Source organism: Schizophyllum commune (assembly GCF_000143185.2).
Source record: "Schizophyllum commune H4-8 unplaced genomic scaffold SCHCOscaffold_3, whole genome shotgun sequence".
NCBI lineage: Eukaryota > Fungi > Basidiomycota > Agaricomycetes > Agaricales > Schizophyllaceae > Schizophyllum > Schizophyllum commune.
In genome coordinates, this window is record NW_026089540.1 from 77,791 (window position 1) to 100,517 (window position 22,727).

General features: G+C 54.6%; 4 protein-coding genes across 4 annotated transcripts; 1 reads left to right on the top strand and 3 right to left on the bottom strand.

Annotated features, from left to right (window-relative positions):
* Window positions 1-637: 637 nt before the first annotated feature.
* On the bottom strand, window positions 638-4,810 carry SCHCODRAFT_01090981 (uncharacterized protein; the record flags this gene model as incomplete). The annotated part of the gene is made up of 14 exons (XM_050341006.1): window positions 638-1,028; window positions 1,195-1,477; window positions 1,677-1,815; window positions 1,869-2,361; window positions 2,411-2,450; window positions 2,501-2,591; window positions 2,808-2,927; window positions 3,342-3,424; window positions 3,551-3,592; window positions 3,787-3,927; window positions 4,011-4,084; window positions 4,135-4,185; window positions 4,422-4,669; window positions 4,721-4,810. The coding sequence occupies 14 exons, from the start codon at window positions 4,808-4,810 to the stop codon at window positions 638-640; spliced, it is 2,286 nt and encodes a 761-aa protein (XP_050201434.1).
* Window positions 4,811-7,725: 2,915 nt separating this feature from the next.
* SCHCODRAFT_01091234 (uncharacterized protein) lies at window positions 7,726-8,839 on the bottom strand (the record flags this gene model as incomplete). Its single annotated transcript, XM_003034104.2, has 6 exons — window positions 7,726-7,860; window positions 7,947-8,101; window positions 8,151-8,215; window positions 8,268-8,624; window positions 8,677-8,722; window positions 8,779-8,839. 6 exons carry the CDS (start codon window positions 8,837-8,839, stop codon window positions 7,726-7,728), a joined length of 819 nt encoding a protein of 272 aa, XP_003034150.1.
* A 4,637-nt stretch (window positions 8,840-13,476) lies between these two features.
* Window positions 13,477-14,017, bottom strand: SCHCODRAFT_02597228 (uncharacterized protein; the record flags this gene model as incomplete). Its single annotated transcript, XM_003034105.1, has 2 exons — window positions 13,477-13,694; window positions 13,744-14,017. 2 exons carry the CDS (start codon window positions 14,015-14,017, stop codon window positions 13,477-13,479), a joined length of 492 nt encoding a protein of 163 aa, XP_003034151.1.
* Window positions 14,018-20,936: 6,919 nt separating this feature from the next.
* SCHCODRAFT_01170196 (cysteine proteinase) lies at window positions 20,937-22,705 on the top strand (the record flags this gene model as incomplete). The annotated part of the gene is made up of 6 exons (XM_003033543.2): window positions 20,937-21,055; window positions 21,115-21,763; window positions 21,820-22,089; window positions 22,142-22,309; window positions 22,364-22,450; window positions 22,502-22,705. 6 exons carry the CDS (start codon window positions 20,937-20,939, stop codon window positions 22,703-22,705), a joined length of 1,497 nt encoding a protein of 498 aa, XP_003033589.1.
* Window positions 22,706-22,727: the final 22 nt, after the last annotated feature.

The following is a 22,727-nucleotide window of genomic DNA, read 5'->3' on the forward strand; positions in this document are numbered from 1 at the left end:
CTGGACCCATATGTCAAACAGTTCGTCCGCCGCTATGACCCGTGACAGTTAGGCGTTAAGCTCAGTCCAAGGGTGCCATTGTGACATGTGAGGCAAACCTACGGTCGAACGGCACAATAAGGATTGTCGAATTTCGTCGTCCCCGGCTGCACGCAATAGAAGGCCCGGTCAAGGATGTCGGGTAAACATGTCGGGTAAACATGTCGGGTAAACATGTCGGGTAAACATGTCGGGTAAACATGTCGGGTAAACATGTCGGGTACACTATACCTAGGTCTCAATATATACCTGCGCAAGATGTACTAGAGAAAGTCCCGGCTACACCGCCTTTGTAACCTGCCCAGCAGCAGGTCAGGAATCCTCTCATGACTTTGCTGTCCACGGACGTGGGCTATATGACCTCGCTCACGGCCTGGTACATCTCGCGCGGCTCTGGGCATCCTCAACCGCCTCGTCACGCGGGTCATTTTCCGAGGCTTCGAGACGCTGCGCTGCGCGTCAAGTGAGCCAGCAGTGCAGCAGTCGTAAGTCCATTGTACCGCCAATCGCCTTGCGCATTTATTCCCCCTTCGAGCTATAGCCAATCGCAAGCCAATCCGCACACTCTGTATATGATCCTCTAAGACAAAAGCGGCCCTCAAAGTACCCCTTCAGGAGCCTGCGTAGCCTTCACCCGGCTCACGAACTCAGGAAGCCTCGACGCTACCCGCTTGAAATCTCCAACTGCCTCCGGCCAATGTGTCCAACCCCACATGCAGGTCGCCAATCCCCTCTCGACTTCGTTCACGAAGTAATGAGCAGCTCCACCGCTGCAGACGATGCCTATGTCAACCCGACAGAAGAGTTCGAGGTCCGAGTGTGTCCTCCCGTACATCTTCTTCTCCAGCCCCACGAGCCGTTGTACGACCTCGAGCACGAATTCGCGCAGCTCTTCATGCCCGTCGGTCAGAGTTTGCATGTCGTGATGGACGCCGGTCTGTCGGCTCCATGTCTGGTTGTGGCCATCAGGCGTTGGCGCCGTAACTTTTCTAGGCAGAAATCAGGAATCAACAGATTCAGAGACAATTGCAAAGAGAAAGAACACACGAAGCGCCTGCCCGAGTCATGCAACGGCCCCTCGTGTCTGTGCCCCAAATAGACCCATCCCATGGGCAAGTCTGTATGACTCGGGTGACCTGTCCCCAAACTACATACGCTCGTAGTTCGCCGAAGCGGGGAGCGATCAAATCCTTCAGGAACGCCTGCTTGATCCAACTCCGGTTGATGAAGTCGAATTGTGTGCGGTCTCGCGTCACGCGGTCGCCTGACGCCCGCCTGTTGATGATGACCTGGTCGGACCTTGCCGAGAAACTGCGCTTGAAGACCATGTCGTTCGTGGCGATGATCTGCTCGTCGTTGCAGGCCATAGTGAATGGTCTGAACGTTTCCATCCCTCGCGAGATGATGTCGAGGTGGTAGGCCAGCGCCGCCTTCTCACCTGCGATTAGCAGGTCCATAGGGTCCGGGAACATGACCGTATAAGGTCGCAGTTGATGTGCCGACGCCAAGAAGCTGTCAAGGTCATCTTCACTCTGTATCCTGTACAGCGGATTACTGCTCGGCGTCAGCTTGAGATTCGGCCGATACCGAACGAAATGATGAGTCTCACGTGAAGTCCTCGTTGAGCGCGGGCCCACCCAGTATCAAGTCGGCTTTTTTCATGGCGCTGAAGACGTCGGCATTGCGTATCGGGTCAAGCATCGCGCGGATGAAGATGTCGTACGGAAGCCCCACAACCTTTGCGCCAAATTTCTTGAGCTCAACCGCGGCTCGAACCTGGTTTTTCATCGGCGAGGATGCGTTACTGACGGGGAGCATGAATAACTCACCCACTCCCACATAGCCACCGTAGTTGTCGTCACACCCGCAGGCGGGTCAGTGTCCGCTGAAACACCTGGCGGAAGCTGGGATGAGACGGACCCAGGCGCGATTTCCTCAAGCTCGAGGAGCTGCGCGTGAGTGGCGTTCTCTACGCCAACATGTAAGAACGTCGTCGTGTCGTCCTTGATATCATGCACGCTGCGGCCCAGGACGGGGTCCGCGACAAACAAGACGGTCATGTTTGCATGCCGCAGTGCCTCGGAAGCCAGGGGACGGGGGTCGACCGGGATCATCAACTCCTGTCTGTCTATCACGTTGTAGCCGGAACAACGACCGCTCTCGCATCCTGGCGGGTTCGGTTCCTTGTGTCTTCGATGGACTCTGCTGTGGCTCCAGCGGCCACTGGTATGAGAATCTGTTTTGGCCCAAGGACAAGCAAATCTAGGGCCACAAGTGTGCACGCAGCGATAAGTCACGAGTCCCTGATCCTCCGGCGGCATACTACACGTCGTTCGATCAGTGCTGCCCATACGATATGCAAAGTGCGCACCTCTGGGAGGCCTTGGGGTACACAAGCGAGCTGGCAGTACCTGATGCGGGACGGAGTCAGGGTGTGAAGACGGCGTGTGTAGTTAAATACACGCAAGAAGCGTGGCCGTGCCGGCATCGCTGATGAACGCCACAAAGGTCCGCATCCCACCATTCAGTACAAGCTGTACTTCTCCGATAGCCTATTAGCCAGAAGCACATAAATAGACTTGTCCTTATTGGGGGCGTGAACTTTTCTGTGAGGTGACCGACATGGCCACTGCGGGATAGTTGGGCGGTCATGAGGAAAAGTAGGGTCCTTTGACAGGGTGATGTGTCTTGGTGGGCATCTTCCAGTCACGGACTAGTTCAGTGGCATACACGAGACCTGCCATAGGTCTCGTGCATCATCTGCCCACCCGAACCATGGATGAGTTCGATTGATGCTTGCACAGACACGCGTTGTCGCCAAGCACATCGCAGCGCTTGGGCGTCAACTCGCCACTGTAGACGCCAAGGTGGTGTATCCGGGATGAGTTCTGGGGGATGCTTCATCGAGAAAGAGAAGATAGCAAAGACCTGCTAGCAGTCAGCAGCGAAAAAAGAACCGCTCGAGGCAAAATACCTCCACTGTGCGAGCTCAAGCCGTGTCAGATGAGCCAGGCCACGAAGCGTACATCGATACATATGGAAAACAAATCCACTTGTTCAGCCAATCCGGCCAAAAAGCCTGAAACGTGCTGACTTGTTGGAATGCGGCACATAGGCGTCTCGTCAGTATGCGCGCGGACAATCCCAAATGCGAGGGGTCGCACGAAAGCGTCGAAATTGCTGATTGTCTCGCTGAAGCGCCTGTCGTAGCGCCATAGTAGCAAATCAATCAGCATGTTAACAAGGACCGACTTTGAAGCAATTGCCATCCTTTGGACGACTCGGAAACACGCGATACTCACGGATGTATGCGCCAGTTCGGGAATGGGAATGCCGGCGTCCTTGAAGTCGATATATAGAGCCGCCTGAGCGAATTGTCGCTCATCTGCGAGGGTTAGGATGTCGTGGACAACGGTTAGAGCCGGATGTACTTGCCTCTTCTCAAGATTTTCGCCAACGCCTGTGCCGCAAACCGGCGCTTATAAGCGTTGCGTTGAATATGCAAAGGCACCTAGCTTGTTGTCCTGAGCAGCGGGGAGGGCAAGCACAACTCCTGCATAACAGGGAGCTCAGCATGCCACGGTCAAACGAATATCCGCCGATCTCGGTCCATCCCAATCGAACAATTGCGACGCGCTTCGCAGTATCGACCACGATTGGATCGCGACCTTCGCATCTGCCAGCAGTGTCGGTCTGCGGTGAAGGATGAGGTGCTAGCTCTCCTACATTGCGATGGTGACAACGAACTAGAGCAGCTCCGTGGTGAGTTGCTTGCAGGATTGCAGTCCACGATGCCGCGGTTAGGGCAGACAATCGACAAGGAGGTCATGTAGTCCGTGGTGGCGGGACCGCCTGCCGCTATCGCCTCCTTTGCTGCACGGCGCTTTCCTGCGTATAACTGTTACTCCTTTGCTGTTCCCGAACAATGCGTGCATGGGACTCGTTGCCTCTTCCGCATCATTATCGCGTACGTGAGACCCCAGGGACGGTTGATGTGGACAGGGATGTCAGAGCGCACGCGATCATGGTGCCAGCCCACAGTCTACTAGGGCAGATAGGGCAGGCCCTCGCCTGAGGAGAGATCTGCCTACTTACCTACCCTTTCGACATACATCGACGTTGGTCGCAGCATTATTCTCCATCGATCTGCACATAGGAGATGTTACCTGTATGTTCGTACGTCATCGATGAGTCCGATGGCCCGACCCCGAGGATATGGTACTCACCTTTTTCAACGCGCCCCTATGCTGCCGGACCTCAGGGCCGAACGTGTACAGACGCCGCCCAAGGCTTTACACCAACGGAGGATGAGAAGACATGCCTGGAGCATCATAATATAGGCCAAAGACTATGTCTAACTCTTCCCAAGAGTAAAGGCGGACGTAGTCTGCAAGGTGTTGTTGATAGGCGTGTTGAAGGGGATGTTCGCGCGAGAGCGTAAAGGCGTTCCTGAGCTAGCTAAAGGAGTGCTGTCGAGGGCGAGAGCCGTGTTGTTCTGGCCGGCGGGAAGGGTGTCGTCCAGATCCTGGCTGGCTGTGACGATCCAGTCCGTGAACCTCTGAATTTTGATCCACTTGGACGCGTTCTTTGCAGTCAGGTTCCTGAGCTTGATCAGAACAGTGGGAAACGTCTGCAGATTGAAGCTCAGCAAGGGGCAGCGAGGTAAACACGGGACACGCACCGCCTTTGCATACTGGTCGACTATCCCCTCTCCATACACCTCGATGAGCGCGGCAAGGGCCTCCGAATCGTCAGGAAAGAGTGTGGGCATGTTGGGACGTTTACACTAGTAACGGCGGGACTGGCGAGAACGAGTTGCGAGCGAGGAGATGACAGGCGCGCGAGCGTAGGAAAGCAAGCGTGATCGGCGCCCGTGACACGCGAACAACCCCGCCCGGCAAACAATAGCAGCAAATGATGTCAGCACGTGAAAGTCAACCGACTTTCACTTTCACCGACTGGCACTTTCACTATTCACTCGTCCCAAAACACTTTCACTTCCGTCTTATACGTATATATCCACGTCGAGGGCGGACTTTGACTGACAAACCTTGCGACGTTTCAGCTCTGGCGCTACCATGAGAAGGCCTCGCAGTGCGTGCTCAGGAGGGCGGTTCCGTTGACATCCCTGCCGCCTTGAGCGGCATCGAGGCATGCAGGCAGAGCACTGTGACAGCTGCTGATACGAAGGAGAGTGTCCAAGCATGCACGCATGATGCAGAGCAGAATTATGGATCACGCGCTAGCGCAAAATTCCGCCGCCTGTGGACGATCGTCAACACGAAACCAATCTGCCTGAGCCTTACACAGGGGCAAGCACCATGGCAGCTGAAACGGCCTGCCATACTGGCAGTTGTGGTGGCAGCTGGCCTTTGTGTTATCAGCAACACGCGTCGGGTGCATGAACACAGGACGGGCGCGCACGTGGCTCTAAGTCTCCGCAGATCGGCTGCGAAATTATAGCCATTTCATTCAGTTCATCACATTCTCACTTCTCTGCAAGGCCGTCAACTTGGCAAAAATCCTGTATCTCAATTTCATGACGTATAGAGCATTCCATGATATTGCGTCGTAGCGGACGACAACATTTTCGCAGATTATTATGGCTTACTTGCCCCCAGAACGGCCCCGGACCCCGCGGTCCACCTCCGGGGCTAGCCTGGCGCACCCCAGAACCCTTCCCAGCGATCGCCGTGGCCTACAGGACATACATAGAGTCCCCTACGACCTTCATAGTACACGGTAGTCCTCTTTAGCTGCTAGAAATGCAGGAAGCACACACAATGAGCGGTGAAGGGGACACGCATCAATTACTGTACCGGTATGTATGGAGGAAACCGTAACGCGTAACGCGGGCCCAAAAAGTTGGCTATCTATAAGAAAGTAACGCATAACGGAGGGGGTGGTTGCCATCGCGCAAAAATCGACGAAAATTCGAATATTTCTCGGCGCGACCCGAACAGTTTTTTTCGCTCCGAAATAGGCTGTTTATGTCGTAACTGCTGCATCGGAGCCTTCCTGCTGCTGTACGTCTACTTTCCGCCTAGCAAGTATCCAAATCTACCTTGAATGGTTGCCTATTCAACTAACCGTAACGCCTAACGTGGGGGTCGTTTGCCTACTAGCGGAGGGTTGTTAGCGGAACGCACCCCCTACCGGTTGCCTCCATACATACCGGCACAGTAGAGAGTTGCCGGCGCGTACGGCCAATTTCGGGAAATGCCGAAGAAGCTACCGTTTTCGAACACACCATGAGTCCTGCACGAGCCCACGCTAAGATGGTTCACCTGCCAGCACCACTGCCAGTATGGCAGGCCGTTTCAGCTGCCATGGACCTTTCCCCCTGTGTTACAGTCTTGGCAACTCGTCCTCCTGGCCTTTCACTGCAAGTAACCATCCCTTCGGCACGTGCAGAACGACGTCCTGACCGGGTCGCAGCCACGACTCTCGCAGCATACATACGTCGTCAGACTCGAGCTCCGCACGGAAGCGTGGGTTCCAGAAATAGAGCTGAGCATTGCCATTGACATTCGACGAGAGGATCGAGATGGACCTCGACGTGCCAGATCCAGCAGACGCTCCCGACCCACCGACACATTGACCGGACGATGGGCCCAGTACCGCGCGTGCACGCAAATGTTCGCCGTCTGACCCAGGCAGTCTCTCAAAACCTTTCACCAATCCTTGCCACAACGATGCGACCGTAAAGCCGTCTGTCACACGCCATGCGGCAAGAGAGCCGAGTGAGAGGCAAAGCTAGAGTCACAGCTTTGGATATGATGACTGCACAAGCGAATGCTGCTATCTGCATGCTAATTCCCCTGAGTCACTTCAGGACAGGATATCTCCGGGCCTCGCCTGAAATTTTGGATGGGAATATCCGTCCTCGCGATCAAAAGGTTCAGAACAAGCAATACCATATACGTCACACTCCACACAACATACGCATTCTATATTATGTAGACTGTATTTGCAACGGGGGTTTTAGGCCTTTTTCCCGTTTTGCTAGCGGGCACCTGCCATATTCGGTCGACCATCCTCGCCCAGCCCTCTGCCTTCCCCTCCAAATTCCACTGCGAAACTTGGCATATGAGTTCAATTCTACATCGGATGGTTGCCTGATTTTTCTCGAGGGCACTCGAAGACGAAGAGGTTGCACGGAGGCGGGAGGATGGGGTCGTGGGAATATTTTGCTAGCGGGGCTGCAAATACACTCTATCATCTTGTCCTTGCAATCAGGACAGAAAAAGAAACGCATAGTGTCACCCCGAAGCTTCCGAATGTCCTTCCTGGGTGTGTATATTGCCCCGCGAACAGCCGCCTGCGGACTCAACCCGTCGATGATGAAAAGCTGGTGCAGGTTCGGGACGTCATCGTCCCCGTTGCCGGCCAAAACCCTCTCTCGCGCATGCAGGATCAGGACCTCGTTGGTGAGAGGAGTTCTGCCCGGCCTCGTACGGCGTCGAATGGGTAGAGCCGCAACCTCCCTCCATCGGCAGTCCTCAGGGATTTCTGCCCTTCCCAAATTGTCGTGGATACCTCTTGCCACTCGCCGAGATGTATTCGTCCTCACGCACGGAACGCATACAACCTCCCTCTTGAACGTGTGACTCCTTAGGTACAAGAGGTAGGGCTGCTGAAAGGATTCCAGTCGATCCCCATGTGTGCGCGCGAGAGACGAGGGGCTCATCGGCTTGCCGAGACACCCTGCGTGCCAAAAGTTATGGCACGCAGGGCAGTAGCGAATTTGGCCACAGCGCGTGACGTCCCACACGCGTCCTTGCGTACAATCATGTTCCAGGCATACTCTATGGACCGGGCCTGTCTGCAGCACTCGATCAGCGACAGCTCACAGTCTGACACGTCATGTACGCCGGAGGGAAGTGTGCGATTCTATTGGGACTCACTATGGCAGGCTGTCTGAGCTTGGCGAGGTAGACGCGGGCCCACAGATCGTTCTCATCGCAAGGTGGAAAGCAGGGCTTTCTGTCGCTGTCAACAACCAGCTGGTTTTCGTGCCGGCTGTCCTCATACAAGATGAGGATGCGGGCCTCCATTTGCTCTACAAATCCCTCCTTAGCAGTGACGCGGGACAAACTGTACCGGCTTACCCATGATAGCGCGGGTCCTGTAACGACCCCCGGAGACGGCCACTAGCTCGGGCCAACGAACATTTCTGCGCATAGCTTCATTAGAGAAGCATTTGGCGGAGCTAAATGGCGACTGACTTCTCGACCCATGTGCCCTTTTCCCCGTAGTCGCCAGGGCAGCGGTAGAAGTGGATGACCTCCGTACCATCCACAGGGCCATCAATGGTATTATTGTGGTGGCCGTTGTAGTGATAGGAGCTGACGATGTCGAGCTCGGCATGGCCCTTGATGAGAACGTGGCCAGCACCTGGTTGCGAGTCAAGGTCCTCAGTGCTAACATCGGGAGAGGGCGCCCTGCTCCCACGTCGGACGCTACGGCGTTTGTAAGGTTGTGGCGGCTCGTCACAATCGACTTCGGAGTCTGAGTCGTCATTGTCCTCGTTGAAAGGCGGTATATGGAGCCGTATGGTAGGCTTGTGGGACACAAGGTAGTACCTGTCACAAGTATCAGCCCTCGAGTCTGGCGAACATCGATCACGTAGCGTACAACTGGCCAGGGGCTACGCTGCGGTATTCTCCACTGTAAGTTCTATCTACGAAGCATCAGTTCCTCGGTGCGCATATCTCGATTGGATTCATCCCAACTCACAGAGTTGCGGTCCGCCAATCGGAATCCGGAGTAGATGTCTTTGATCGAGGGGATCCACCATGATGAAGTACGAGACCAAGGTTGCGCAGGCAGCCGGTGCCGGTACTTATATGATATCCCACACACATGCTTGAGGGCAGGTACAATGAGGTGACGTTATCCTACTTTACCGGTATGTATGGAAACGACTGTGACGGGTGATGGGGCACTCAAGAGTTGGCTATATGTGACACAACGTAGGATGAGGTGGTGGTGGAATTGCCCCAAGCGGTCCCATCACTGTGTGCTACGGAGCCAAGCAACGTACCGAATCACCAGGTCCGTTGCCGACGAGCAAAATCCATCAGAAATTCAGATATTGTCGGGCGGTGCGCGCACGGCCTTTTCTCTTTTCTCAAAGAATAGGGGTTTTTGAAGCTTCCAGGGGCATTCTACGCCAATGCGCGTTTCGGGAACCTGTCTACCTCCTCCATTGTGTGCATGCACACCAAGACTCCCGCCTTCTGACTGCCATATCCCACACGCATGCCCCAATGGCGACCAGAGCGATAAGATACTCGCCGCCTGATATGTTCCTCCCCAGTACGCACGAGGCCATCGCATCGTCGCGCCAGAGCTCATATAGCGGTGATGTCTCTTGCTCTACAAAGATATTCATTAGCCCTTACAAGTTCTGCATTAGCCACTGCATCAAGTGGAGCCGCGTTTTGTAAGTGAGGAACCTGATAAATATGCTAACTACAGCAGGCGAAAGATCGATAGAGACAACCGCGTTGGTGGAGCGCGCGAGATTTGAGCTTTGGTGGAGCCGCACGTGGCGCTGCCTCCCAGCACATCTGAAGGTTCCGACTACTCTCCGGCAGCTAGAAAAGCTCGGGATTGCCTCCAAATGGTCCGTTGACCATATGCCGACAGGTAGGTGTCCAATTCTTGAGGAGGCCGGCCACAAGCCTATCCCTGGACTTTGTCGGCGCGGTGCTCCACAGGCACTCAGATCACGCGTGCTCCACCGTCCACTTTGTCTCTAACGATCTTTCGCTTGCTGTAATACGCTCTAGTGACATGAAATTACATGTAAGAAACTGGTGTGTTACATGGTGTATAACTTTTTTGGGTGTTACTAAATCTCCACTCTGCCTCATATGCGTTCTCAGCCTCTCTGGTGATCCTGTACCCACCGCCTAGTGTAGATCTAGAGCTTGGATTCACCTTAATCGATAATTGCTGGACTTTGGAGAGCACGAGCGGTACATAAGTCTCACATACCAGAATTACTGCTCATCTGACCTTGTGGACTGTAGACAGACTCGACGTGCTGCCCTTATGCTAAGGGTACAGAAAACAGTGCCTGAAGACGTGCAGCGTGCGACCGTAGGTACTCAAACTCGGACCAACAAGTCACAACTGGCTAGTAAGAGCAAGGCAAGTCAGTCCGCTCAGGCGCCCCACATAATATCTACTACTACAGCAATCGTCAGGTTCGTAGTCACCTCACTGGTCGTGGAGCAGCCCTGATTCATGTTTAGTGGGAGGACGTACAAACGAAAGAAGTCCGCGCCCGGCAGGCGAGACCGGCGCGCTTGAGCCTTGTCAGGTTAGGGCTTCCCCGGCGCATAGTAGCCTCTACTCAAGTTCCGGCACCGGCCGAAGTACATTTTGAGCACAGAGCCTCCAGGTGCTCCCTCCAGGCGTTCACGCTGCCCGCTATCTGTGCTGTTTGCTCCAGTTCCATATGAACAGAAATCAGGCGTCGCTCCACGAGCACAAAGGTCAAGCCGGTAAGTATACGGGTGCATCTAACCATGTATCTGTGTGGATCATCGCGTGAAGCTACCCGACTGTGGGTGCACACTGGACGAGGGCCGAAAGAAGAAACGAGCGGTCTTGTCTTTCCCTGTGGCGATAATCACAAAACAAGTTGTCGCCACCAGCAATCTGTTGGGAGTGAAGGAGCTGATACGGACGGAGCTAAGAGACTTTGAACGTGCTTCACAAGTTAGCTTCAAGTTCATCGTCAGGGAAGGGCTGCTTGGGAGCTTGGTGAGCCATTGACATTCGTGAGACATGTGAGGAGCGTGAGGGCAGGATACAAGGTGCATGAATACTGGCGCGCGCTCAGTTCCTAGGCTATACGAGGGTGAAAAGCGGTGAAGAGGGCATCCCTCGATACTGTCCAGCTCGCGCAACACCCGCTATGATGGTATCCTCACACGGGACAGATCCATCAGTGCCGTTGGCAGCTATGTGCTCAGCGTAGCATGGGCTGCATGCCGGTGCAGCATGCCGAGGTAACATGTCGGGCTAGCCTGCCGGGCAGCATATCAGCTTCTCTGCACAGTGTCAGTGACGATGAAGCTTCAGCTAATTCCAGACCAACATTGAGTGCGAGAACCATGGTCAAGATGTATAGCACATCCTTGCCTAGCAATTTCGTATTCTGCTCGCGCTACGTGCCAGGATCCTGACATTATCGCTAGTCGTGCGGCCACACCATCGATTGAGTCCACGGGAACGGTGATGGCGTATGTGGCTCTCCGTCAAGTAAATGTAACCCCGAGCCGGGTAGGGTGGATGGACCGTCGCTGTTTAGGTACCTCCCCCAACGGATTTCTTCCTCAGTACAGTCTTTACGTACAGCGATGTGTGCGTAGCCTTTGTATATACAGGGACCACGGGCATGCGGAGGGAGAACCGCCGTGATCCCTGCATGGAAGGAAGGAAGGTATATATCATTGAATATATTCCGGGGGAGGTCCCTAAAAAGGAATGACCCTATCCGTCCTATGTAGCCTAGGAGAGAGTAAACTACGCGACGGAGCACCGCCGTTCTTATCGCTGTGGCATACAGGTGTCTATGCCGCTAATGACTGCACCCATTGCCTCACGAATTGGAAACATTAGCACGAGGGTACTGAGACACAGTCCCAGGATATGTAGCTATCTGTATTCTACGTGACGAGTCTCTTCCTGTAGCGTGGCACAACGAACATTGGCACTGTAACAAAAACTGCAAGAACGCGGTACACAAAGTGCGCCCATAAAGCCCTAACATCGTCCCGCTTGTGTTCCGCCAGCCACCGAATGAGGCGCAAGTCCCAATGGTCGTCAGGAGGAGGCTCGCATTGCAAGCCAAGCTCGTCCAGCCTGCGCAAGAATTCCTCGCGCAAATCAATGAATGCAGCATGTCCTCGGCAGTGTAGGAGGGCATGTACCTCGTCCTCGACAGCCCCCTACACAAGCGCCGAAGCCGATCCTCCCTTGCGCCTACTGCGTGTCGGTAGCGGTCCGGTCTTCCCTGCACCTCAACAGCTAGGGTGTGATCGCTCAACAGCAGCCTCGTCAGGGCCTTCCTGTGAGCGGGCACCACAATTGTGAGGTACGGTCTGTCTACTCACGGTACTCTGTCTGCTCAATCTTATGATCGATGGAACAAAACACCACCGTGGTCTTTCGACGCTACAGGACCTTGCATGATTACGATTTCCCTGAAAGCAAAGCACAAGTTCTGGCTCAATGTCCTCGGCTCTGGACCCATATGTCAAACAGTTCGTCCGCCGCTGTGACCCGCGACAGTTAGGCATTAAGCTCAGTCCAAGTGTGTCATTGTGACCTATGAGGCGAACCTACAGTTTAAACAGCACAATAAGGATTGTCGAATTTCGTCGTTCCCGGCTGCACGCGATAAAAAGCCCGGTCAAAGATGCCGGGTAAACATGTCGGGTAAACATGTCGGGTGAACATGTCGGGTAAACATGTCGGGTAAACATGTCGGGTGAACATATCGGGTGAACATGTCGAGTGCACTACTGTACCAGCACGACCGTAGTTTCCCGTAACGCGTGACGATGTACCAGGAAGGGAAGCTAAGGGCAACATCGTAACGCGTAATGGGAGCTCGGGATGCGCGTTACGGACATGAAATAATACGCATTTTTTCGCATTTTCTTTTCCTGCGGCATAAGGTGCGTAGTATACATACTTCACAATGGTCTACTCGTTCTCTCTCTCATATGTTGATCCAAAACACATTCGAGTCGCGCAGGGCAAGCCGAAATCAGCTCTTGCTTCGCGATTAGGCGGGAAGCTGATCACCAAACGTAACGCCAGTTCGTGGCTGGGAAGCTAGGTCAAAACATCTTCCCGGCGTAACGCGTAACACCCAGGGAAGCTACGGTCGTGCTGGTACAGTATACCTAGCTCTCAATATATACCACCGCAAGATGTACTAGAGGAAGTCCCGGCGGTTGATGGAACAGAACACCATCGTAGGCTTTCGCCTTGCTGGATTACGATCTCCCTGAGAGCAAGGCACAATTGTCTTTTTGCCACACATGTTTGAGCGGGGCTTTCATTGAGTGTTTGCTTTTCTGCATAGGCAGTCGATGAAGAGAAATCCTGATCTTTATCGGAAGTCGTACGTGGTGAAAACGGGCTCATTCGCGTCCCAAAAAGATGCAGGACAGGCGGCTCTTTGTCGCAATTCTTCTGATATTTACAACGACTCTTTTTACCAGGTCAATAGAGCGCCTTTTGACCACCTTTCTTGCATTTCCTAAACCAGCTCGAACGACTCGAATCATGTCCTTTCGAAGAATACCACGAATTCACGAACAATCACCCTCTTGTGATTGCGTTATCTTCTTCCTTTGGGAGATTATGGCTGAAATGTGTGAGGGATTGAATGGGGAGTCAGGAGAATTATTCACCCTGTACGCTGGCCCTCCTTGCAAGCATAAAGGCCTTGTGTCTCATCGCCGCAAGGCGCAGGCTTTCCGAGCCCTCATCTGTCTGGCCCACGTCAGGAACATCCTTCCAAGCAGCTGGCAAGCTGTCGTCCACGCTGGCCACCGCTTTCTCCGGGATATTTTGCATGATTTGCAGAAATCGGCTGTTCGCCACATTCTGATCATCCACTCCTACATAGTATGAGACATATTCAGATGGAAAAGCAGAGTAGATACTTACCAGATTGGACAGCTTGATGAGTTGACGGTCCTGCTGATCCTTCCATCGAGGGCGAGGATATCGTTTTGTTGAAGTCACCTCTGCGCCGCTTCGATGGGAGGGGGGCAGATTTATGAGGCCTCTTTGCAGAGGGTTGATACTCCATAGATCCATCGTCCGAGTCGGATTCGGGCACCTCTTCGGCACGAGGCTGCGCTGATTCCTGTTGGGTCGTTCTTCTCTCCTTGAGAGCTCTTGCAGGGATCTCTTTGAACAGTTGGGCCCTGCCCTTCATACTTTATCGTACCTGCACGATGTGATAGAGAGAGAGAACGCGCAGGGCTGCTGTGACCACAGTGGTGAAGTTTCGTACTATGGCTGTCGGCATGACGGCGTGACATTTCAAGCTCCGCCTAAATAGCAGCATGCACGAGGCATCTGGATCATGCATCTTGTAGGGTGCTGTATTGTTTCGACCATGTGTTGTCACTTCATATCCTGGACAAGATTACGAGACCTGCTTGCCAGGCTCGTCTTACACTGGTGGACCTGAAGCAAGATCAGACGTCCAAGCGGTCGATCAAAAGTTAGCTCCGGATGTCGACTGGTTAGTTGTTCAAAATTTCCATTCATCTTCGTCATTTTCCTCTGCAAAAATTCCAACGTGGTACCTGGCTCATACCCCCTCGTAAATCCGAGTCTTAAGCTCTAATTTGCGGTCAATGTGAAGCTTCGGACAGTGTTCAGACACGTGCGACCCCGGCAATGTCCGTTAGCACAGCCCCATCACTCGATGCACTGCCACAGCATTCGACAGGCGAGTCTTTCATTGTCTCTGTATTGGCTAAAATGCTTCAAAATACTCTAGAGCGTAGCTAGTGTATCTCTAGGTCTCCCTCCCCAATTTTGCTGTGATTGACGTTGACGAACGTGCTCTGTCGTGTCTCTAATCCATGTCACGGCTTGCTCGGGCCGATGTTCCTCGTCGATTTCTGCTTCGTCCAACTATGTCCCAACCACCACGATGACCCCCTGCCTCGTCTCCCCATCCTTCACAGGTGCCTCCCCCACCCCTCTACCAAATACATCGAAGCAGCCGCCTCCGACGCGCTCGTCCACGATCGCGCCCCATAGAACGATGACACAATGGCCATGCCGACGGCCACGATCCGGACGAGGAGGGGAGTTCCGGGTGCGTTAACACCTCCCGAGCGCAATCATACCACTCATCACTACTCTATTGTGTCGCGGAGAGGGGAGAGACCCGAGAGTGGGACGAGAGAGAGCAGGGAGAGACGGAGGAAGCGGGGCTAACATTGCCCCGCGTGCCCGTCATTTTCGCCCTCAGATGCCGTCTGAGGGCGCGAGGGTCCTGCGTATGGCGCGCTACGCGTCATAGGCTAGCCCTCAATAGCCCTTTGGCCGTCGCGCCTCAACCCACGCCCCGGCTTATAGCAATCGGCGCGGGTGGCGGGCAGCGCTTATCCTCCCTCTCTCCCTCCCCCTGCGGTCGTGGACAATCGCCTCCGCCGCGGTATGCCGCATCGCGCAGGATGCATTCGGCGCCACCGAGCGTACTGCTTGGCGTATCGCGTGCGGGACCGCTTTACCTCTTGCTTGGCAGTCGCAGCGTTCCGCGCACCCGCCCCCTTTCCCAGTCCATCGCCGAGGATGGGCTGAGGGGCTGGGAGGCTTCTCGCGCGGTCGTATCCGTGCCTGAGCAACGCGCGGATGCGGCAGGGAGGTGCAGGGCCCAAGGTTGCGGGCGAGCGCGTACTCACCGCGATACTTGCGCCACCCCAGTGAGTGCTGCTGCCTTGCACCTCCGGGTGATGCCCACGACCTCATGTGCTCTGTACCTTTCGCGATTGCGGGAGCGCAAAGCAACGCCCCTTCCCCTCCCTCCCACAACCTTGCTACGTGACGACCGCGGACGCGTCCCTGGACGCGAATGGGTGCGCAAAGCTCGGGTGGCTTCTCATCCCATTTCTCGCCGTCCACATGTGCTGTGCGAAGCGAAAGTCTCGCTCGCGTTCTTTTCGCCTCACTTCCGCTCTACTCATCTTTCCCCGTAGTCTTGCAGGTCTTGCTCCTCCTCCGCCTGTCAGCTCCCTCCAGAGCGATCACTCTGAGGCGGGCCGTTGTGAAGAGATTGGGAGGTCACGAGGAGGGGGAGACACCGGGAGAGCACGCGGGGGCGATGGCACACCCATCGCGCTCCTCTACGCGAGCACCTGCCCCTCATCCTCGTCCTCGCCACCTTTCTCGCATGCAGAGCGCGTATAGCGCCGCCCTCCCAATCGCCCTTGATCGACAGGACGGACGCGTCGTTTGATGCGATCCCATGTTTACCGAGCGCGCATACCGCCTTCCTCCCCCTTCTCCCTTTTAACGCCATCGAGCGCGCCACCGACCCGTGGCCACACGTTGAGCACGAGCATAATGTTTACATTTTTCGCCCGCGCCTGTTTCTATCTTTTACACCTCCCCTTCCCTTCCTTTCCCCTTCCCCAGTCCATGGATTATGTGGATTCAATATATATGACTGCTTTCGAGGCACTGTTCAGTACGGACAGGCGGCGCGAGCGTTCGATGCGTTGGGACGCGGCGAGGGCGGGCAGTGTTCCACGTGGTGGAACATCGAGGACACAGCCCGCACGACAATGGCAGGTCTCGTATATGCCCGAGGGCCAGTTAACTAGTCTACAAGCGTGCTCTGCTTGTGCACAAGACCTGCCCCCCCCGACAACTCGCCAAAATGTCCAATCCTGATGCGCCGGAAAGAACCCTCTAGAAATCGGTGACGTTCGATCCCAGGGCGCCGGATATGATTCATGGGACAGGTTCGATACACAGCGCACCAGATCCGGGTGTCGGGATCCTGGCCAGAAACCCCATCCAGGTACTCGCAAGTCACGCTCGTACGTACATTGTACATTAGATTAGATACATCGCAAGCCGCGAGGCGGCCTGCCGCATACGGAATAATCATTATCTTCACTCTTACCATCGTCTGCAGCTCGAACTAGCCTCCTCGGAGGGAGGCTACAAGCAGCAGGCACAGAAAGGGCTGCCTCCCGCCTCGTCATACAGTCTCAGTCCAACGCGGGCGCTTGACTATTCGATCTCACGCGCTCTACACGCTACCCGAGTGCTCCCGCGCCCGGCCGTCACCAACAGGCGACCACTCTGCATTCGCTCCTACCCACTCGACTGGCGAGATCCCCACTCGCGGGCACAGGACTCTCGCATGGGAGATCTGACAATTTGCGGAGATGAAACCCCTCGCCCGAGCTCAACTACTGGTCATCGACGTTTCCATCATCCCTATGAGCGACAACGAGACTCATCCCGGGGAACTCTCCCTCAAGACTGAATCTGTAGTGCAACGAAAGCGACGCCTGGGACGCAGGTCCGATCTCAATGCGCCGACAACCCATCGAGCAGTCCCAGATTCACGCGACGAAAATGGTCCAAAATCCCGAACCGAGGCTCGCGCCTTGCATCGTGCTTTTGGCCGAAGTGTTTGGCGACCTTCGTAGGCACTGAAATGTACCCGAAGGTCAATCAAGACTTTCATGCCTTCCGCGTCCGAACGATAATAACCTGGATGTGGGAAGCGCCGAAGGACGAATGAACTCGAAAGGCTACGAAAGCTTTTGCAAACCCTGAAAGGTTCCCAAAGCTTCTTTGCAACACGGTAGGTCTTCAAGGCCTTTGACCGCTATCGAAGTTGCGCCAGCGTTGCTCAGCTCTTTCGAGACGCATCGTCGATCGCGTTTCGCGCAATGAGGTTGCACAAATGAAGCAGAAAGAGACTATATATATGCGGTGACGATTACTGATACGATACAGCAAGTAATAGGATAGCTAACGACATGAAAGGTGAGCCATACGCCAGGAAATCGTACGTATGGCAAACACGACGACTTTAATTTTCCTTCGATCGAACCTGCCGAAGGAGTCAGCGATGCGCGCAAGAATGAGGGGTAGTTAGCTCACCGGAGCATACAGGTTCACAATGAAGCCTCAAAATGAGGCGGAGGCACGTCGAAGTAGCATGTATGCGCGTTAGGACGCGCATACATGCGTGCACTACTGCATACAATGACCTCAAGGCCGTCGTTGGGGATAATGAAGCTCGGTACGTACCTTCTCTCGCAGCACAGAAGCACTGTATACTTCGAGTTGCTATAAGCCTGAGATGTCAAACCGGCCCTAGCACGGTGGATGGTCCACCACACAAGCGGCATGGTCGAAGAGAGTGTGTGCGAGGGGGGACGTACCTCAGGGCTGCGTTCCGGAGTTAAAAGGGATCGGCCTGAAGGTCCCGCGTGGCGGGATTGCGACGGCTCTCGTGGCGGGGCTGGGCAACGCCCGCCAGATGATCGGAGTTTGGCGATGTTTACAAGGGGTCCTCCCACGGCAAGAATGCAGTCCATGCAGTTTTCCGCTTCGCGCACTAGCCGGCTCGACATCGGCAAAGGTGAAATTGTGTCGGAAAGGCGCTACACAGGTTTTGTTGGGACGAATAGTCAGACCGACAGATAATCATTGATATAAAAGAATAATCTCGACGATAACTTGTCGGTCGAGGAATTCCTCACAACACAACCTAGGCATAGTGGTCAGGGAAATATTCCGTCTTGACCGATGAGATGCCAGGTCCATCGCGCCACGCAAAACTGCAGGTGATGGGCAAGCCAAAGTCACGCTTTTGGCCATTCACGTGACGCGGCCAACGGCGCGGGCTCCGGTCCGCGTACGCGTCCCAGCATTATTCTCTCTCCTTCATGCCTCAGAGCTCCGAGGGCTCGATTTTCTATCATTTACTCAAGAGATTCTCACCTGTGTGAGTCTATCTTAGTATCTAGCTATCTGACACCACACGAATGAGGTCCTAGGCTATCCACTGATGTTATGCTCTTATGTCTTGTGTGCTACTGAACGTATGTGTCCCCAGCGCAAGCTCACTGATTGTTGCTCAAAATGATTCAGAGAGATGTCCTTCGATACCAAAAGCAAGGGAGGAGACGACTCGAGGATCATGCACACCAGTCAGCATAACCATGTTCACATCATTCCAATACAAGAGACAGGGTATTCCTAAGTAATATATCCTCTCTGACCAACTGAGTGACCTAACCCCCAGCACTTGTTGGCTTCACCGGGCTTGATACAGCGGCGGCCACATCAATTGCGCGCTGCCTTTTTGGGAAAAATCGCCGAGGCGGGCATTAGGCATTATTGTCTGCGGGTCTCGGCGACCTTACAGAACGGTAGAGCGCCCATGAAAACCCCCGTCTGCATACCAACTTTGACGGAGAGCGTCCGTGATCCTCGTGAAATGTGCCGACATGCGTCATATGGCACTGCGCGCCCTCAGGTAGTGTACGGCACATATCTCACGAAGTACATGCCCGTTTCGCTTCAAAGTTTGTATTTGGGGGTTTTTGGCTACGATCTGCCGTTTTGTGAAGGAGTTGGACTTTTCCGACCTCGCCCAACACCCGCCTCGGCGATTTTTCCCCAAAAAGGCAGCGCGCATTTGATCTGGCCGCCGCTGTACAGGTGTGCCACCATCGCCGGATCCGTGTTGGATCTTGTGGGCGCACCCGGCACCTGCCAAATGCGGTGTTCGGCGAGGTCGGGACGATGATGGGGGGTCTGCTTCCATCGAACCGATCGTTTGGCGGGCGTTGCCCAGTCCCATACAAATTGTAAGCCTCCAATCCATCGCATCGATATCGGACATTTGGGTGAGATGTCGGGCGGCCTACGTTACGTCACCCGCGTTCGGCTCTTACCGGTGCGTGTTTTGGGTTGCTCAATGATCGTGCGGAAGGGACGGGCTTGTGGTTCTTCGATAACCGGACCTTTGTGAACTTTCTGGATGGGTAAACAAAGGTGCTAACTATCCAAGGCAAAGGTGCGACGCACGGATGGTCAGATGAACGATCTAAGTGTTGCGTCGTTTCCATGCCAAAGAACCGTGAGCTAGATTGTGATCGGGCCTGTCGAAAGTGTAAATTGATCCCGAGTTTTCTGTGAGGCGAGGCGTGATGCGGGCCAGAAACTGTGGATCGGCAGGGACTTGTCGCCGCTTGGACCGGCCGAAATCGTGTTTGGTTCACATTTCGACGATCTATTCGCGATACTTCGCGTAAGACCCTCACAAAAAGATGGACGCAATCTCTCCCATAAGGGAAGCGCGCGGTGCATCTGGCAGTCGCTGTCCAAGCCCCTTGCGATACCGAGCGTTCGAAGAAGCACACGGTTGTCAGTGAGCTGAAGGTGTGTTGAGGGATAGCCCCTCGTCACGCTCAACCAAAGCACAGATTCCCGCTAAGTACCATTCATGGTAGTAGGTCTTGGATGAAGCGCAAAGTCGCAAATGCCCCGTCTCGCGAACTTTGGTAATCCCTCACGTGCCGGCACATGACAGGGCCTTCTGTGGTCTCGACTTCGGCGTCGCCCGAAAGCACATTAACTCTCCCATTCACCTTCGGTTTGCCTTACTCTCGTGCACAGAGAGTGCAACAGGCAGCCATCTTTGATTTTGGACTCGTAACAAGGCACCTCTCTGGCCATCGGGCCATTCTCTTGATCTTGTGAAAATCTCACCTCGTTACGGGCAGTTTCAGTTGTGTTTCCCCCGCGAAGGCATGTAAATCGTTTGAGAAGCTTCTCATGGCATTGAGCGCGACCGTCATCCGAGCGGGCTCTATCGGTGAGCGGACATAGTCCGAGGGCGGATGCGCGAGTACGTGCCCGTGGGGCGCGGGGAGAGCGGCAAGTGGGCGCAGCGCGAGAGGGGTTGGGAGGGGGCATATCAAACGACGTCGGGCAGGCGCGCTCGGGCGGCGGGTAGCAGTGCGATTGGGGGGCGATGGGCAGGCTCGCTGGATGCATCTCACTGAGTACGGGCTCTATTATCACAAGGCGCTACGAGAGAGCTTGCGAGGGGCACAAGTCAGTCACCGTGAAGCCGCTTAAGGTCAAACCCAAACTCTACGGTGTAGATTACACGGTCTGTTATCTGGCCCTGCCGTGAAACGGCCCTTCAGAGCTATGACGCACGCTCCACCAGCGCTTTCATCTTCAACAATCTTTCGCTTGCTGTAAGAGGTAACCGGCGGGGAGCACGTGAAATAGCACGTGGCACTGCCCCCCCTTTTTTTTCCTCCGCTTTTTCGCCTTGGGACTTCATGCACATGGCCGGGATGCGCAGTACCGATGCCGTGCGAGCTAAAGCCCGCAGGGAGCGTTTGGCCATCGAGGACCCTGCAAGGCTTGAACAGGAAAGGCAGGCCAAAGCCGCACATGCGAGAAAGTGAGCGATGTCGCTTGCCTCGCAAGAGACCGCTCACGTGCATCTATTTACTTGCACAGTGCACGCAGGGCCCAGGCTGAGGCAGCAGGTAGAATTTACCGCCCTCGAAACAAGGCATCTATCCGAAACCCGTCGAACACTCTTGTCAATCACGGCACTAGGATCGACCTTCACGCGCCTTCCACAACGCTTCGTCCATCTCCGGCACCAGGTGCCTCACCCCAAGAAGTTTCCTGGAACCCTGACGTGCTGCAAGGCCTCGCTATGCCAGCTGGTACCTTACTCTCGCAGGATCTGGCGCACCGCCTAGAAGTTCTCGGCTCCTCTTTACGCACATGGCAGCTATCTCTTCCTCTGGCCGACCAAGTTGTACGATCGCATCCACGGGGATCGGCATTCATCATGCCACAGCTGTTTGGTCATGCGTACCGGCGGCTTTCTAGCGGCAACTATAGTGACTACACTACCTTACGACAGGAAGTCAAGCTTTTTGACTCGTGCTTGCGCGCTGCCGATACCTTTGCCGAACTCTTTGAATCTGCTAGAAGGGCATGTCCCCCGCAGCATCTGCAGATCATATACGACTATGAGTTATGCCACTTGACATGGCTGAGGACACTCCAAGGGGCGCGGGACGGCATTGAGGAGGCACGCTCTTCGTTCATAAAGGTCGCACCAGCAGTGTTCGTGGAAGGCATTCTGTGTGAGGTGAGTGAATTCATACTCAAGCTATGCTGTTCGGGGAAATAATCAGTGTGATGCAGGCCATCGAATGCGCTGTTTCCCAGGAATATACAGTGAAGACGCCATGCAGCTCCGCGTACGCTCTCACCTGCAGCGACCTTTCGCGCTTAGGTCCCAATTGCTGGCTGAACGATACAGTCATTGACTTTATGCTGGCTTTGTGGAAAGAAGAGCACATGTTGGAGGATACAATCTTCATGCCCACGTCATTCGTATCTCTTCACTTCGACCTCTCCGAAAAATTTCAGTTCAGAGGTGGTCGAAGAGCTTATAGTCATGGGTGGCTGAAGGTATGTTGCCTGCCATCTCAGAGGGATGCCGGGATCTAACGTACCATAACAGGAGGCTGCCAACGGAAGGGCTCATGTTTGGAAGAAGATTTTGCTGCCCGTCGCACACAAGAATCATTTTTTCGCTGTGGTCATCGATACGGTGGACACATCTGTTACCACATATGACAGCCTGAAGTCTAGTGCGTGGCGCGGGGATCAGCTCGAGTCATTTGTGAACGTGCGCGTTTTTGGAGATTACCTCATCGCTGTTCTGACCGAATTATGCACGCAGGTCATCCACCAGTGGGTGGGTGGGCTGTGTGCACACCACGGGTGGCAATCACCGTCAGATACTTGGATTGGGGAGTGTGCGCAGCAGGTGAGATCCGTCCAATCTCAACATCCAAGCGGCGACTGAAAGCCACTAAAGACACCGCAACAAAACAACCAATCAGACTGTGGTATCTTCACTCTGCTGTTCCTTCGTCATCTCTCCAGGAGTGACAGGATCAATGGAGTTGACGTCCCAGCCTTCTATAGGCTGACAACCATCCAGAACGCTGCATCCGCAGAGTGGGCTCGACTCCTGCTACTGGAAGAAATCTTGGAGAAAGGAAGCTTGGAGCTGCCCTAGATCACTGCACCGTTTCTACCGT